This window comes from Sus scrofa, chromosome 1 (genome assembly GCF_000003025.6).
Source record: "Sus scrofa isolate TJ Tabasco breed Duroc chromosome 1, Sscrofa11.1, whole genome shotgun sequence".
Lineage (NCBI taxonomy): Eukaryota > Metazoa > Chordata > Mammalia > Artiodactyla > Suidae > Sus > Sus scrofa.
In genome coordinates this window covers 204,040,666-204,057,292 of record NC_010443.5, presented here as the reverse complement: position 1 = coordinate 204,057,292, position 16,627 = coordinate 204,040,666, and the positions used below count along the sequence as shown (strand labels likewise).

General features: G+C 39.3%; 1 protein-coding gene across 3 annotated transcripts in view; it reads left to right on the top strand.

Annotated features, from left to right (window-relative positions):
- The window catches only part of ADAMTSL1 (ADAMTS like 1), a 1,007,583-nt gene that overhangs the window by 886,944 nt on the left and 104,012 nt on the right, over window positions 1–16,627 (top strand). For all 3 annotated transcript variants that reach the window (XM_021074260.1, XM_021074267.1, XM_021074276.1), the window contains one exon: window positions 14,307–14,435. In XM_021074260.1, coding sequence (XP_020929919.1) covers window positions 14,307–14,435 — 129 coding nt within the window. The remainder of the gene's footprint in view (window positions 1–14,306; window positions 14,436–16,627) is intronic.

Here is a 16,627-nt window from a genome sequence, read left to right as displayed (position 1 = left end):
CTCTGCCACTTGCTCACTTAGGCATCATAATTTCAAACCTATTTGACATTTTTGCATCTTTCCAGGAGCTCCTGGGTCATCTCCAAACCTGCCTCCTGAAGTTTTGATTTCCATCATTACCCAGTTTCCCAGTCACCTTCAACAAGTCTTCCCATTCTCCTTGAGAGTAAATGTGCAGGCCCACTTCCTCGCATAGATTGCCTCTCACTCAACAGTGAGAATCTAAACGCTTCCAAGGAAAATGCACTCTATTTCTTTTTTTCCAATTTTTTGAAATATAATTGATTTACAATGTTTCAAGTATATAACAAAATGATTTTTATATATGTGTATATATATACATATATACATATATATACACATATATATATGTGTGTGTATGTATATATGTATATATATATTCTTTTTCAGATTCTTTTCCATTGCATAAGAGAATTTTTATGATTAGGTGAAGAAGTGGCCCATATAACTTCTGCTCACATTCCATCCACTAGAATTCAGCACGTTGCCCACACCTAACTACAGAGAGGCTGGGAGATGACCTAACTATGTGCCCAGGAAAGAGAAAAGAATTCTGTAGTAGTAGGTCCACCTCTGCTATGGCTTCTAAAATGGAAGGCATTGTACTGTTAAAAACAGTTTCTGTTAGCAGAGGCCTGGACTTCAGCCCTGAGAAAACGTTACTTACAATGCTCTCTGTTCTTGGCTGCACTCAAAAAACAAACCTTCATCTTCTCTGGCTCCTCTTTCCATCACCTTTATACTGGGCCAAAGCTATTTTTCAAGCACATATGTTCAGATTTTCTCCCATTGGGTTTTGATTTTTACCCGGAGTCACACAGGAGGGAAGGAGGCGTGAGCCAGAGCCCAGACTATGCACAGGAATGTATTTCCAAGCATTTGTTCCTGAGGCTGCTCATCTCTCCCCCGCCTGTCTCTCCAGTGACTGGTCCTTCAGAGTTAGGCAGTGCTTGTTGGGTTGAACGCCTCTGCTGTAAAAGCATCATAAGATAACCCTCCTCCACATTGGTGGATACTGACCCAAAGTGTTAGCTGACCTCAGGTTCACCCTTGGTATGAGGGCTGCCCTTGCTTACCACTGAGGCTCTGGATCCCCTGTTCCGTTTCACTCCAAGAGGAGCCATAATCCAAGAGTTAAGGGGTATGATGAGGTCTGAAGGAAATGAATAAGAAATGATTCTCTTAATGCTTCTGTTTGTGTGTCTAACACTCTTGAAGAGGCTTAATTCCTTATACTGGGCCCTGATAAATTGAAAAGCTTACCTTCGTTTCTTTTTTCTTGTTATATGTATAGCTAGGCATAATCTCCTTGGTTGTACAGCTCTTATGCAACCATAATGCAAATTTACAGATTCAGTGAAAGAGTAATCTGTAAACCCTGTAAGTTTCCATAAATCAACACTAATGTAATTGGCTAGCTGAGGCTGACCCACTGAGATGATATGGCAGTTTATAGGTGGATGTGGTCCTGATGGTTGAGGCTCCGCTCACACTGCACAGGCTCTGTGATCACAGCTCAGCCTTCTCTTTTTATTATTTTCCTATTGTGAAAGGCTTTTTCGTCAGGTATGCCATGATCTTTCTGTTGCATTCTCTTAGCACAAATACATAATTTGTCATTTCACTCCCTGTCTCTATCTCTATTTTTCTTCCTAGTTAACTTCCATAATTAAAGCACTACTAGTTAATGGGATTGTAACGGAGCACAAACACAGGCATGGCATCACGCCAAAGGATTCACTTACTAGGTGACTGTCTATAAATTGTTTTTGTTTTGTTTTGTTAGTTGATCATTAGAATAAGGATTCCGACCTGAAATCTAATAGAGAGCTTAGTGGGATCTCAAAAGACACCTCAACTCTCACCAGGACTCATGAAAAACTAACACAGTGTAATTCACTGATTATCAAACCTGGCTACATGTCAGAATCACTTCAGAACTTGCTCAAAATAGACATCAGAGCTTCCATACCACCACCCGAGATTTAAGTTTAGTAGGTCTAAGAGTGTGACTCAGTAGTATGTACAGGCTTTTTCTAATAGATGTAAGAGGGTCGATTGATTAAGAAACATCATTTTCATTATAAATTTCTATTAATTGTAGATATTTGGGTAACTCTGTGCTTTGTCTTAACAATGGATTATGCCGGTAATAAGAACGTGTAAGTAGCCTATGCTAACAACAGTGCCTCTCGTGACAGGACGAAAGACTGTTACTTTTCAGCAAAAGCTCAATATAATTAATTAAGGGCTGGATTTAATTCAGTGACATTTGAATTTTATAGCTATACACTTGCAGCTATAAAACCACCTTTATTATTAAAATTCCTATAGGAAAAATAACTTGGTAATTGTGAGTCTGAAACTCTCTGGTCCCTAAACTGCTTTTCCCCATTGGCACAGTTGTTTTTATTACACAGTGAGGCAGCCATTATATATAGCAGGACAGATTATGTTTTTAACAAGTGCCCTGGGGATTCTGAGGCAGCCAGTGCACAGACAAGGTTTGGGGATCTCCAGTTACAAGCACTGGACTTGAGGTCAAAGTTCTGGGGTCTAGTTCAGCCCTACTATTTGCTTGCTCTCTGGCCTTGGACAAACTATGGGACATTTCTGAGCTTAAGTTCCTTATCTATATAAAAGATGAAAATTCTTTACCCACCTCTCAGGATTCTTATGACAATGACAGCAAAAACAAATTTAGATAATATACATAGCACACCAAGTGCACACATAGATTCATTTACTAGATATTTCTTGAGGACCTACTATGTGCCAGAACTAGATGATAGGAATAAAAAAGACAACAAGAGGGATATGATTCCTGATTTCATGGAAGTTACATAGCAAGGGGCAGGAGGCAGAGAACACTCAAATAAATAAGGTAAAGTTTGATTGTTCTAGTGCTTAGGAACAAAATTAAGTTGGCTTTGAGCTATATAATGATAGTCAGGGTTAGATGAGGTATCTGGGAAAGGCACATATTTGCATGGAGACCAGAAGAAGATAGCCATGCAGAGACATCTGTGGATCAAGAATGTCAGCACATCTGGGACAAATGTGCTGATGCTTTGGGGGAAGAGACCAAAGGCCAGTGTGACTGAAGCAACAGTGATCCACGGGGAGTGCGGCTTCAGTGAGGTAGAGAGGTGGACAGCTGGACCTGAACATAACGGGTTGGTTGGTCATGAAAAGGAGCCTGAAATTTTGTTCTAACTGCACTGAAAAAGCTCTCCATAATAAGTAAAGGAGTTGTATGATCTGATTCATGTTTTAGAAAATTCACCCTGGCTGTCCAAAGAAGAGACTCTAGTGAAGGGAGAATGGGAGCAAGGGCACCATTTAGGCTGTGGAGTAGTCCAGCCAGAGAACATAGCAGCATCAGATTATAGCAACAAAGGAGCTGGTTCGATTTAGAGTGTATTTGATATTAGAGCGGGGAGCTTCTTAGGATAAGGGAGGTAAGGTGAATGTGCCAATTTTTTTTTTTCTTTCTGTCTTTTCTAGGGCTGCACCCATGGCATATGGAGGTTCCCAGGCTAGGGGTCTAATCAGAGCTGTAGCCAGTGGCTTATGCCACAACCACAGCAATGCGGGATCTGAGCCGCATCTGCAACCTACACCACAGCTCATGGCAATGCCAGATCCTTAATCTATTGAGCGAGACCCGGGATCAAACCCCAACCTCATGGTTCCTAGTCAGATATGTTAACCACTGAGCCACGACAGGAACTCCGAATGTGCCAATATTAATTCAGTGTCCTTCCAGCTGTGTTCCCTCAATATCACCCTGCATTAATTAGTGTCAGAATGAGTTATGGTAGAAAATCACTCATCTGCATGTCAGGTCATATGTAATCTCAAACATACTAAGTATAGGTGAAATAAGGAAAAAGACTCCTTAATACTCAAAATAGATAGAGAATGCCTATGCATATATTCAAAGGTGAAGTCCTCAGAATCTTACTCAAATTTCTGTCCTTAAATATAGTTGTAATGAGCTAGTATCTGATACCTAGAAGGCAATTAAAAGGAGAAGAGGAGAAAGAGGATGGCTTCTAACATGAGGCTGTATGAGAATGCAAGCAGGAAGAAAAGATAAATAGATGACAGAGAAAAGGAAAAAGCAGGTGTGATACTCCAAAGGGCATTGTTGTATTACAGTTTTCTTCACAGTTAATGAAGGTACAGAAGAGTGCCATTTTAGATTGTCCTGCCTGTAAAATAGTTGAAACAAATTTAAATACATTAGTCTTATAAAAAAATTCAGCCTTGGGTGATCTCATGTGAACCGTTATTTCCCAAAGGTGCTTAGTAAATGAATCTTTTCATTGTATTTTGTGGTTGTGTACGTGAAGTGCTCTATTTTTAACCCCAGCTTATAAAGGCCTGTTAAAAGTATAATATACACAGAACTTCCACTTCCAGGAAAAATGGCATAGGTGTATTTTTCTCTATTCCTCTTGGTAAATTCAACTAAAATCCAGAAATTGTATATAAAACAAATGTAAGAAGACCGAGAAGTGGAGGGGAGAGAGCAGACTGGCTAGGGACCTTGGGTACTGAGGAATAACACAATTATGACATCTTTGGGTTTTTGTTGTTGTTGTTTTTGCCTTGAAAATTCCAAACTTGAAGCTGAAGAAAGGGGATACCAGGAAATATGACAGGAACAGAAAAAAAAATCCTAATTAAAGACTGTCCCCTCTACCCAAAGGACCAGGAAAGGGGCAACCTGGCAAGGTGGTGAAGTTTTAGAAAATAATGTTCTACTCCAAACACCACAGAAAACACTGATCCACCACCACACAAACCAGTAAAATCTGAATGGAAAGATTGGATTCCTTGCCAGACTAAAAACTAGGTTCCCCAACATCTCCATGGAGGGTGGTGTCAGAGAAGGGTTTCATGCCCACAAGAGCGCTGTCTTGAGACCACATGGAAATCCTGGAGTTGCACCCTCATCCTGCAGTGACCCCCGTAACTCTTCTCTCTGAGATGGTGTTAGAGAAAGCCTCCTGGAGGGTTGGGACTTTCACCCACCACCAGCAGTAATCAGGATCCTCCCACTGCAGTGTCAGTAGAGACCAGGTAAGGAGCCAGAAGCTCTGTCCAGATCCAGCAGTACTGAGAAGCCCCCACCTGGGTCACAGAACAGGCCAAGTGGAGAAACTGAACTTCTGCTTCCACTGGATAGAAACCAGGTAGCACCTCCCTACTCCCCAACCTGAGTGGTTCCAGAGAAAGAGAGCTAAAACAGATTTAAGTAAGATCCAGGGTTACATGATAATGCAAGTGTCCAAATTTCAACTTAAAATCACTTATCATACCAAAACCCAACTTCTACCACTTTTATTCAACATAGTGATGGAAGTTCTATCCAGTGAAATATTCCCAAAAAGGGAAAGACATAGATAGAAAAGGAGGGGATAAAACTTTGCTGAAGAAATGATCATCTACTTAGAAAATACAAAGGAATCTACAAAAAAATGTTCTAGAACTATGTATGAGTTTAGCACATTCACACACTATACAAAACTGCTGTGTTCATGTATACTAACAATGAACACTAAAACTAAAAATACAATATCATTTTACCATCATTTGAAAAAAAAAAAAAAAACTTGGATATAAATCTAACAAAATATGTACAAGACCTGTATGCTGGAAACTACAAAACTTTGATGAAAGAAAGTAAATAAGATCTTGGAGTTCCCTGTGGTTCCACAGGTTAAGGTGCATTGTCACTGCAGTGCTCCACTTGCTACTGTAGCTCAGGTTTGATCCTGGCCCTGCAACAACTTCCATATGCTTTGGGTGTAGCAAAAAAAAAAAAAAAATAAGGAGATATAAATAAATAAACATAGAGTATTCATAGATTAGAAGACTTAAGACAGTAAAGATGTCAGTTCTTTCTAAATTAATATACAGGTTTGTGTGACTCCTATCAAAGTCCCAGAAAAATATTATAGCTGTAGACAAAATTATTCCAAAATTTTGTAGAAAGACAAACTATAATAGGAAATAAGGATAAAATAGAAAGAATCATACTCAAGAATCAATTTCAAGATTTCAGACAGGATTAAGATGGCAGAATAGAAGGACTGGAGCTCAACTTCTCTCATAAAAACAACAAAATTACAACCAAATGCTGAGCAACCTTCAAAAAATGGACTGAAAACTTTCAAAAAGATATCCTACTCCAAAAGATAAAGAGAGGCCACATCAAGAGGTAGGAGGGGTGATTATGCAATATAAGCAAGCCCATATTTCCTGGGTGGGAGGCCCCACAGACCAAAAGGTAACTGTACCAGAGACTCACCTACAGGAGTGAGAGTTCTGAGACCCATGTCAAATCCCCATGCCTGGATATCTGGCACTAGGAGGAAGGGTCCCCAGAACATCAGGCATTGAAGGTTAGTGGGGCTTCTGCACAGGAGCTCCACGGGACTGGGGTAAACAGAGACCCCATTCTTGAAAGATGCACACAGACTTTCATGTGCACTGGGTCCCAGGGCAAAGAAAACACTCCATGGGAATCAGGGTCAGACCTGACTGCAGTTCTTGGAGGATCTCCTGGGAAAACAGGGGGTGAATGTGGCTTGTTGTGGGGGAAGGGCATTGGAGGAAAAGCTCTTGGGAAATTCATCAGAATGCCCTTCTCTGGAGGTGGCCATTTTGGGAAAATCTCTCCCCAACCATCAGTGCTGAGAAGCCCCAGGTCAAACAACAGTCCAGGGATCAGCCCTACCCATCAGTAAAAAGGCTGCCTAAAGACCCCCCCAGGCACGCAGCTGCCTCTAATGTCACCCAGAGACAAAACCCCACCCACCAGAGGGATAGCAATCAGCCCCACCTACCAGTGGGCAGGCACCAGTCCCTCCCATCAGGAAGCCTACAGCAAGCCCCTGTACCAACTTCAGCCACAAGGGGAACAGACACCCCAGAAGTAAGAGAGGCTACAACTCTATTGTCTACAAAAAGATCACCACACCAAAAACCTATAAAAATGAAAAGACAGAGAGCTATAATTCAGAAAAGGGAGAAAGAAAAAAAAAAAAAAAAACAGAAAAACAGCCAAATGATCAGGAAAATCTCAGCCTCCAAGAAAGACTTTAGACTGTTAATGCTGAAGATGATTGCAAGACATTGGATAAATCAAAGGTAAAGATTGAAAATTTACAGGGAACACTGAGCAAAGAAATACAAGATATAAAACTTAAACAGATACGCAAAACACAATAACTGACATAAAAAAAATTCTTTAGAGCAACCAACAGCAGAATACAAGAGGCAGAAAAACGAAAAAGCAAGGTGGAGGAGAGACTAGTGAAAATCACTGATACGGAATAGAAAGGAGAAAAAAGATTGAAAACAAATGAAGAGAGTCTCAGAGAACTCTGGGACAATGTTAAATGCACCACCATCTGTATTATAGGGATGCCAGAAGGAGAAGAGAGAGAAACGGACAGAAAAAATATTCAAAGAGAGCATAGCTGAATAAAGTATTAGACCAGATGGATTTAATAGATATTTATAGGACATTCCATACAAAAGCAACAGAATACACATTCTTCTCAAGTGCACATGGAACATTCTCTAAGATTGATCACATCCTGGGCTACAAATCAAACCCTGGTCACTTTAAGAAAATTGAAATCGGAGTTCCTGTTATGGCACAGTGGTTAACGAATCTGACTAGGAACCATGAGGTTGTGGGTTTGATCCCTCCCCTTGCTCAGTGGGTTAAGGATCTGGCGTTGCTGTGAGCTGTGGTGTAGGTTGCAGACACAGCTCGGATCCCACATTGCTGTGGCTGTGGCTTAGGCTGGCAGCTACAGCTCCGATTAGACCCCTTGCCTGGGAATCTCCATGTGCTGCGGGAGCAGCTCTAGAAAAGGCAAAAAGACAAAAAAAAAAAAAATGAAATCATATCAAGTATCTTTTCCGACCACAACGCTATATGACTGGAAATCAACAAGAAAAAAAAGTGCAAAAAACACGAACATGTGGAGACTAAACAACATGCTACTAAACAACCAATGGATCATGGAAGAAATCAAAGAGGAAATTAAAAAATACCTAGAAGAAAATGACAACAAAGATATGACACTCCAAAACCTATGGGATACAGCAAAAGCCATTCTAAGAGGAAAGTTTAGAGCAACACAAGCTCACCTCAGGAAACAAGAAATAGCTCAAATAATCAAGCTAACTTTACATCTAAAGCAGCTCAAGAGAGAAAAACAGACAAGACCTAAACGTAGTAGAAGGAAAGAAATCATAAAGATCAGAGCAGAAATCAATGAAATAGAAATGAAGAAAACCACAGAAAAGATCAATGAAATGAAAAGCTGGTTCTTTGAAAAGATCAACAAAATTGAGAAAACCTTAACCAGACTTAGCAAGAAAAAAGAAAGAGGACTCAAATCAATAAAATTAGAAATGAAAAAGGAGAAGTAACAATGGACATCACAGAAATACAAAGGATCATAAGAGACTACTATATGCAACTATATGCCAATAACATGGAAAACCTAGAAGAAATGAACAAATTCTTAGAAAAGTACAATCTTCCAAGACTAAACCAAGATGAAATAGAAAAGATGAATGGACCAATCACAAGTACTGAAATTGAAAATGTGATTTTAAAACTTCCAACAAACAAAAGTCCAGGACCAGATGGCTTCACAGGAGAATTCTAACAAACATCTGGAGAAGAGCTAACACCTATCCTCCTGAAACTATTCCAAAAAATTGCAGAGGAAAGGAGACTCCCAAACTCATTCTATGAGGCCACCATCATCCTGATACCAAAACCAGACAAAGATACCACAAAAAAAGAAAACTACAGGCCAACTTCACTGATGAACATCGATGCAAAACTCCTCAACAAAATACTAGCAAACCACATCCAACAATACATTAAAAGGATTGTACATCATGATCAAGTGGGGTTTATCCCAGGAATGCAAGGATTCTTCAATATCTGCAAATCAATCCATGTGATATACCACATTAACAAACTGAAGAATAAAACCGATATGATCCTCTCAATAGACATGGAAGAAGCCTTTGACAAAATCCAACACCCATTTCTGATAAAAACCCTTCAGAAAGTGGGCATAACAGGAACCTACCTCAACATAATTAAGGCCATGTATGACAAACCCAGAGCTAACATCATTCTCAATGGTGAACAGCTGAAAGAATTCCCACTGCGATCAGGAACAAGACAAGGATGTCCACTCTTGCCACTAGTATTCAACATAATTTTGGAAGTCCTAACCACAGCAATCAGGATTAGTAAAAGAAATAAAAGGAATCCAAATTGGAAAGGTAGAAGTAAAACTATTAGTGATAGTTTTAGATGACATGATACTATACCTAGAGAACCCTAAAGACTCTACCAGAAAACTGTTAGAGCTGATCAGTGAATTTGGCAAAGTCTCAGGATACAAAATTAATACACAGAAATGGATGACATTTCTATATACCAACAATGAAAGTATCAGACGTGAAAGATCAGAAAGAGAAATCAGGGAAGCAATTCCATTTACCATCACATCAAAAAGAATAAAATATTTAGGAATAAACCTACCGAAAAAGACAAAAGACCTGTACTGTGAAAACTGTGAGATGCTGATGAAAGAACTCAAAGATGACATAAACAAATGGAAAGACATACCATACTCTTGGATTGGAAGAATCAATATTATCAAAATGACTATAGTACCTAAGGCAATGTACAGATTCAATGCAATCCCTATCAAATTAAGAAGGACATTTTTCACAGAACTCGAACAAAATATTTTAAAGTTTGTTTGGAAGCACAAAAGACCCAGAATAGCCAAAGACATCCTGAAAAATAAAAATGGAACTGGAGGAATCAGGCTCCCTGACTTCAGACTATACTATAAAACCGTATGGTACTGGCACAAAGACAGAAGTGCAGAAGTATACTATCTTCCAATCCAAATTGGAAAGGAAGAAGTAAAACTATCCAGAATTAAACCCACACACCTACAGTCAACTAATCTATGACAAAGGAGGCAAGAATATACAATGGAGAAAAGACAGCCCATTCAATATGTGGTGCTGGGAAAACTGGACAGCCACATGGAAAAGAATGAAATTAGAACACTCCCTAACACCATACACAAAAATAAACTCCAAATGGATTAAAGACCTAGATATAAGACCATATACTATAAAACTCTTAGAGGAAAACATAGGCCAAACACTCTCTGACATAAACCACAGCAACGTCTTACCCCTTAGAGTAATGACAGTAAAAACAAAAATAAGTAAATGGGACTTAATTAAACTTAAAAGTTTCTGCACAGAAAAGGAAACCCTAAACAAAACAAAAATACAACCCACAAAATGGGAGAAAATATTTGCAAATGAATCAACTGAAAGGGATTAATCTCCAAAATTTATAAACACCTACCTCCTACAACTCAATACCAAAAAAACAAACAATCCCATCAAAAATGGGCCGAAGATCTAAACACACAATTCTCCAAAGAAGACATACAGATGGTCAAAAAAACATATGAAAAGATATTCAACATCACTAATTATTAGAGCAAATCAAAACCACTACGAGGTACCACCTTACACCAGTCAGAATGGCCATCATCAGAAAGTCTACAAACAATAAGTGCTGGAGAGGGTGTGGAGAAAGAGGAACCCTATTACACTGTTGGTGGGAATGTAAATTGGTGCAACCACTGCGGGAAACAGTATGGAAATTCCCCAGAAAACTAAAAATAGATTTACCATTTGATCAAGCAATCCCACTCCTGGGCATCTATCCAGAGAAAACCATGTCTCAAAAAGACACACATACTCCAATGTTCATTGCAGCACTATATACAATAGTCAAGACATGGAAACAACCTAAATGTCCATCAGCAGATGTGTGGATAAAGATGTGGTACACGTACACAATGAAATATTACTCAGCCATTAAAAGGAAAGAAAGAACAGCATTTGCAGCAACATAGACAGATCTAGAAATTATCATGCTAAGTGAAGTCAGTCAGATGAGACACCAACATCAAATGCTATCACCTACATGTGGAATCTAAAAAAAGGACAGAATGAACTTCTTTGCAGAACAGATACTGACTCACAGACTTTGAAAAACTTACGGTTTCCAAATGAGACAGGTTGCGGGGGGGTGGATGCACTAAGGGTTTGGGATGGAAATGCTGTAAAATTTGGTTGTGATGATTGTTGTACATCCATAAGTGTAATAAAATTCATTAATTAAAAAATAGAGAACAAAAATAAATAAGGAAAAAAGAATCAATTTAAAAATTAATTATGTAGCTATAATAATTAAGTCTTTTGGTATTTATAGAGAGAGATGCATAAATCAGTGCAACAGAAGAGAGAACATTGAAGGAGATGCAAAAAAATATGCCCAGCTGCTTTTGACTAAGGTAAAAAAGCATTTTAATGGAAGAAAGATAGTTTGTTCAATAAATTGTGATGCTAATTATTAGAAAAATGCAAACCAAAACTATAATGAGGTACCACCTCACACCAGTCAGAATGGCCATCCTTAACAAGTCAACAAATAAAAAATGCTGGAGAGGGTGTGGAGAAAAAGGTACCCTCCTTTCACTCTTGCTGGGAATGTAAATTGGTACAACCACTATGGAAAACTGTATTGAGGTATCTCAGAAAGCTATATATAGAACTACCATATGACCCAGAAATCCCACTCCTGGGCATATATCCAGACAAAACTCTCATTGAAAAAGATACATGCACCCCCATGTTTACTGCAGCACTATTCACAATAGCCAAGACAAGGAAACAACCTAAAGGTCCATCAACAGATAAATGGATTAAGAAGATGTGGTATATATACACTGTGCAATACTACTCAGTCATAAAAAAGAATAAAATGATGCCATTTGCAGCAACATGGATGGAACTAAAGATTCTAAGTGAAGTAAGTCAGAAAGAGAAAGAGAAATACCATATGATATCACTTACATCTGGAATCTAATATATGGCACAAATGAACCTATCTACAGAAAATAAACAAACTCATATGCACTATGAGAACAGACTTTTGGTTTCCAAGGAGTAGGGGGAGGGAGTGGGATGGTCTGAGAGTTTGTGGTAAAAAAATAAATTTAAAAAAAAGGAATTACTCCTGAGGGACTTGCTGTAGAGTACAGTGAACTCTACCCAATATTCTGTGATCATCTGTGTGGGAAAAGAATTTGAAAGAGATCATATGTGTGTACATGTGTAACTGAATCACTTTGTTGTATAGCATAAATTATCGCAAACTTGTAAATCAACTCTATGTGAATAAAACTTTTAAAAATAAAAAAATACAAATAAATAATGATGGAACAACTGGACATCCATTGGCAAATAAAACCAATGAACTTTGACCTAAGTCTCATTTATATAAAAATTAACTCAAAATGTATCATAGACTTAACTATAAAATGTAAAACTATGAAACTTTAAGAAAAAAATTTCAGGATCAAGGTCTAGGTAAATAATTCTCACACTTACCATTAAAAGCATGATCCATGAAAGGAAAACTGGGTAAACTGGACTTCTGTCAAATTAAAAACTTCTATAAAAGATCCTGTTAAGGAGATGGGGGAGAAAAATCCCCACACTGGGAGAAAGTTATTGCAAACCACGTATCTAACAAATGACTTTTATCTAGAATGTAAAGAACTCTCAAAACTCAACATTAAAAAAAAAGAACAATTCAATTAGAAAATGCTGAAGGAAATGGAGAGACATTTCATCAAATGGGATATAGAGACAGCAAATAAGCATGTGAAAAGATAATATCATTAACCACTGGGGAAATGCAAATTAAAAAATTCCAATGAGCTATTACTACATACCTAGCAGAAAAGCTAAAATTAAAATTAATGATGACACCAAATGCTGACAAGGATGCAGAGAAACTAGATCACTCATACACTACTGGTGGGAATGTAAATGATACAGCCACCTTGGAAAACATCTTAATAGTTCGGTAAAAACCTGAATATGTAACTACCATATGACCTAGTAATTACCCTCCTGGACATTTATCCTAGAGGAAATGAAGACATGTGTTCACACAAAAACTTGTACAGGAATGTTTATAAATGCTTTATTTGGGTAGCCAAAAAGTGGAAACACTGAACACACTTGGTATATCCATACCATGGAATACTACTCAGCAATACAAGAGAACAAACTCTTGATGTGTGTAGCTATGGTACCATGTGCAACCTGGGAAGACTCTCCAGAGAGTTATTATGACTGGAAAAAAAGGCCAGAAAGAGAAAAACAAATACCATATGATATCACTTATATCTGAAATCTAATATATGACACAAATGAACCTATCTACAGAGAAGAAACAAACACATGGACATGGACAACAGACTTGTGGTTGCCAAGGGGGAAGGAGAGGGAGTGGGATAGTCTGGGAGTTTGGTGTTAGCATATGCAAACTATAACATTTGGAGTGGATAAGCAAAGAGATCCTGCTGTATAGCACAGGAAACTATATCTAATCACTTCTGATGGAACATGATGGAGGACATTGTAAGAAAAGGTATGTATATATGACTGGATCACTTTGCTATACAGCAGAAATGGACAGAACATTGTAAATTAACTATAATAAAAAACATTTTTTAAAAAGCCAATCGAAAAAGTTCTATTCTGAATGATTCCAGTTATGAAACTTTCTTGAAGTGACAAAATTTTTGAAAATGGAAAACAAATTAATGGCTGCTAAAGGATTAAGACAGGGGGGCTAGGGGCAGCATGAGAGATATTTATAGCTTATCTTTTTCAGTGTCAGTAACCTTGTTATGATACCATACTCTGGTTTTGTGAGATCTTACCATTGGGGAAAACTGAGTAGAGGGTACACAGGATTACTTTGTGTTATTTCATACAACTTCATGTGAATCTACAATTATCTCAAACACTTTACACTCATAAAAATAGAATGTATTAGATCATTTGTTAATTTAATGAGATGCACTAATCCCCCCAAGTTGTTGGATACCAGGATTTCTCCTCAGATCCTTCTATCCTTGTTCTTCTGATAATTCTGTGGGTGGGTGGCCAGCTGATTTTTACATTGAAAATTACAATATCTTCAAAGGAATACATGGTCAGTAGAAAAAGCCTGGGTACATCCCTTGTCCATTGTAGGTCATCTCATGTCTCAAGGGAATGCCCACAGCTACCATCTAATAAAATGTCACGTTCCTTCTCACCCTCAGGAAAACCACTAGTGAAAACATCCCGAGGGACAGTGATCAACACAGAGGAGCCTGCCATCACAGTCGATGTCGGAAGCACCATCAAAACAGTGCGAGGAGTCAACGTGACTATTAACTGCCAAGTTGCAGGTAAGAAATGCATTCATATGTGAATTCTTTTGTTCAGATATTAATGGAGCCCTGAGCTAGGCTGGGGGACGAAAAGATAAGTACAAATTCTGCCTTCAGGGATTTGGGGTTTGTTGGAAAACTAAAGCATGAGCCTTAGTCACTCTGCAAGTGAAAAATACTGCCCAAGTTTAGAGGAGCAGAATTGAAAAAGATGAGTGAGAAGAGGTGGTTTTGAGTCTTAGCCTTGTATACTGATAGAATGTGAGCATGCCCCATGTTGGGGTAAAGGGTATTCCAAGTGGATGAAAGGCTGTGAAAAAATTCATGGATGTAGAGATGCCTCCAGGCAGACTCTAACGGAGTGTTCACTTTGGTCTGGCTGGTGCCCATGCAGCAGAGATGGGTGGAAGACCCTAGGCTTTCACAATGTGGGTTGCAACTGTGCCATGCAAGATTGAACATTTGGATGGGGAGTTCAGACAAAGGCAAGTTGACAGTAACATTAAGGGGCTGTGTAGTGCATAAAATGGATTGAAGAAAAGAAATATTGGGACAGAGAGGCCAGTTAGGAAGCGATCGTAGGAGTTCCCATCATGGCTCAGCAGTGACAAACCCAATTAGTATCCATGAGGATATGGGTTCGATTCCTGGCCTCACTCAGTGGGCTAAGGATCCAGAGTTGCGGTGAGCCATGGTGTGGGCCAGCAGCTGCTGTTCTGACTAGACCCCTAGCCTGGGAACTTCCATATGCCACCAGTGTGGCCCTAGAAAGACCAAAAAAAAAAAAAAAACCATCATAAGTTGTTTAGAGATGTTCTGGAGGCAGAACTTGTAGCAGTGGTGGTGAAAAGCTCCAGGGTAGAGGGCAGGGATGAGACCAACAGGAACCTACAGCTTACTCACATCAGAAGTGGACAGGAGTCATTAGTGCAAAGAGTCAGTGCTGTGAGGAGAGTGATTTAGGCATTGCCTTGGGAAGGCCTTGCAAACTCAGAGGCCTTTAGGGACCAGAAAGTTACAAGGAAGTGGAGGAAGAAGGAACAAAGAAGGTAGGAGTGTGTTCTCCATAAAGGTATTTACCTTCAATTTAAAAACAGGAGTTCCCTGGTGGCTTAGTGGGTTAAGGATCCACCTTCACTGCTGTGGCTCGGGCCTCTGCTGTGGTTCAGGTTCAGTCCCTTGCCCCAGAATTTCTGCTTATCGCAGGCTTGGCCAAATAAATAAATAAATAAAACCCCATCCACGTAAAATGGAACAGAGCTCAGCTACCAATTCTCCCTTCGTGTGAACTCCTAGCTCGTAACGTCTACCCACAGTTTTTTTCACTCCCACATGCAAAGAAGTGGATGGCTCTTGAGCTCAGGCCCAGTGACAGTCCCCTGATTGCTGTCCTCATCAGATATACCAACTGCTATCATCAAATGTGTAAACCTTGGACCCTAGCCTGGCCAAAGCCCTCTGCTTCAGCAGGAAAATGTACTTTTTCATTTAGGTTCTCATAGCCAAAGCACAAAACTAAAGCTGAGATCTATGTGGTACAAGCTTTATTCAATGACCAAAGTACGAAAAAGCAGAAATTTAAGTTACAGATCCGTTTCTCACCCACTTGGTGAGAAGGATTTGCTTTGAAAAGGTAAAGGAGGAGTGAGGTTAATGACGGGGAGGCATATGCATTAGTCTATAGGAGAAGGGGCAGGGCTTTCTGAGGCAATAGGGTGCTATCCTTTTCTTACCTTTTCTTGGTCCTTAATTTACAGTCATGCTTTTGTAGTAATATTAGCATATAATGAGATTTAGGGTCTGTTGGTGGTCAGATCTGTCACCGTCTTTGTACCAGCCAGTTCCATCTGGTTTTTGTTCGTCTCTTTCTCTCTATAGCTTCCTTTCATACCTCCAGACTTTGTGACTTAAAGATTTATGGTAAATCCTGATAAAGGTGGGGGTTGGCAGGTTTGAAGCAAGGACTTGGCATAACTCTGGTAACACTGTGGCACCCAAACAAGGGTTCCCTAGTTATACCCTGTCTGCAGAAAGGACAGGCCTTGATGCCCCCTGCTTTGGGGGTTTCTTCATGTTAGATCTCAGTCCCATCAGTGGAGATCTCCTTGAGATTTATCAGGCCAGAAAGAACCCACTTTAGAATAAGGAGGAGGAGGGTCTTAATCTAAAGCATGTTGTTTCCAAAGAACAGCCAGGTCTGGTTTTCTCTG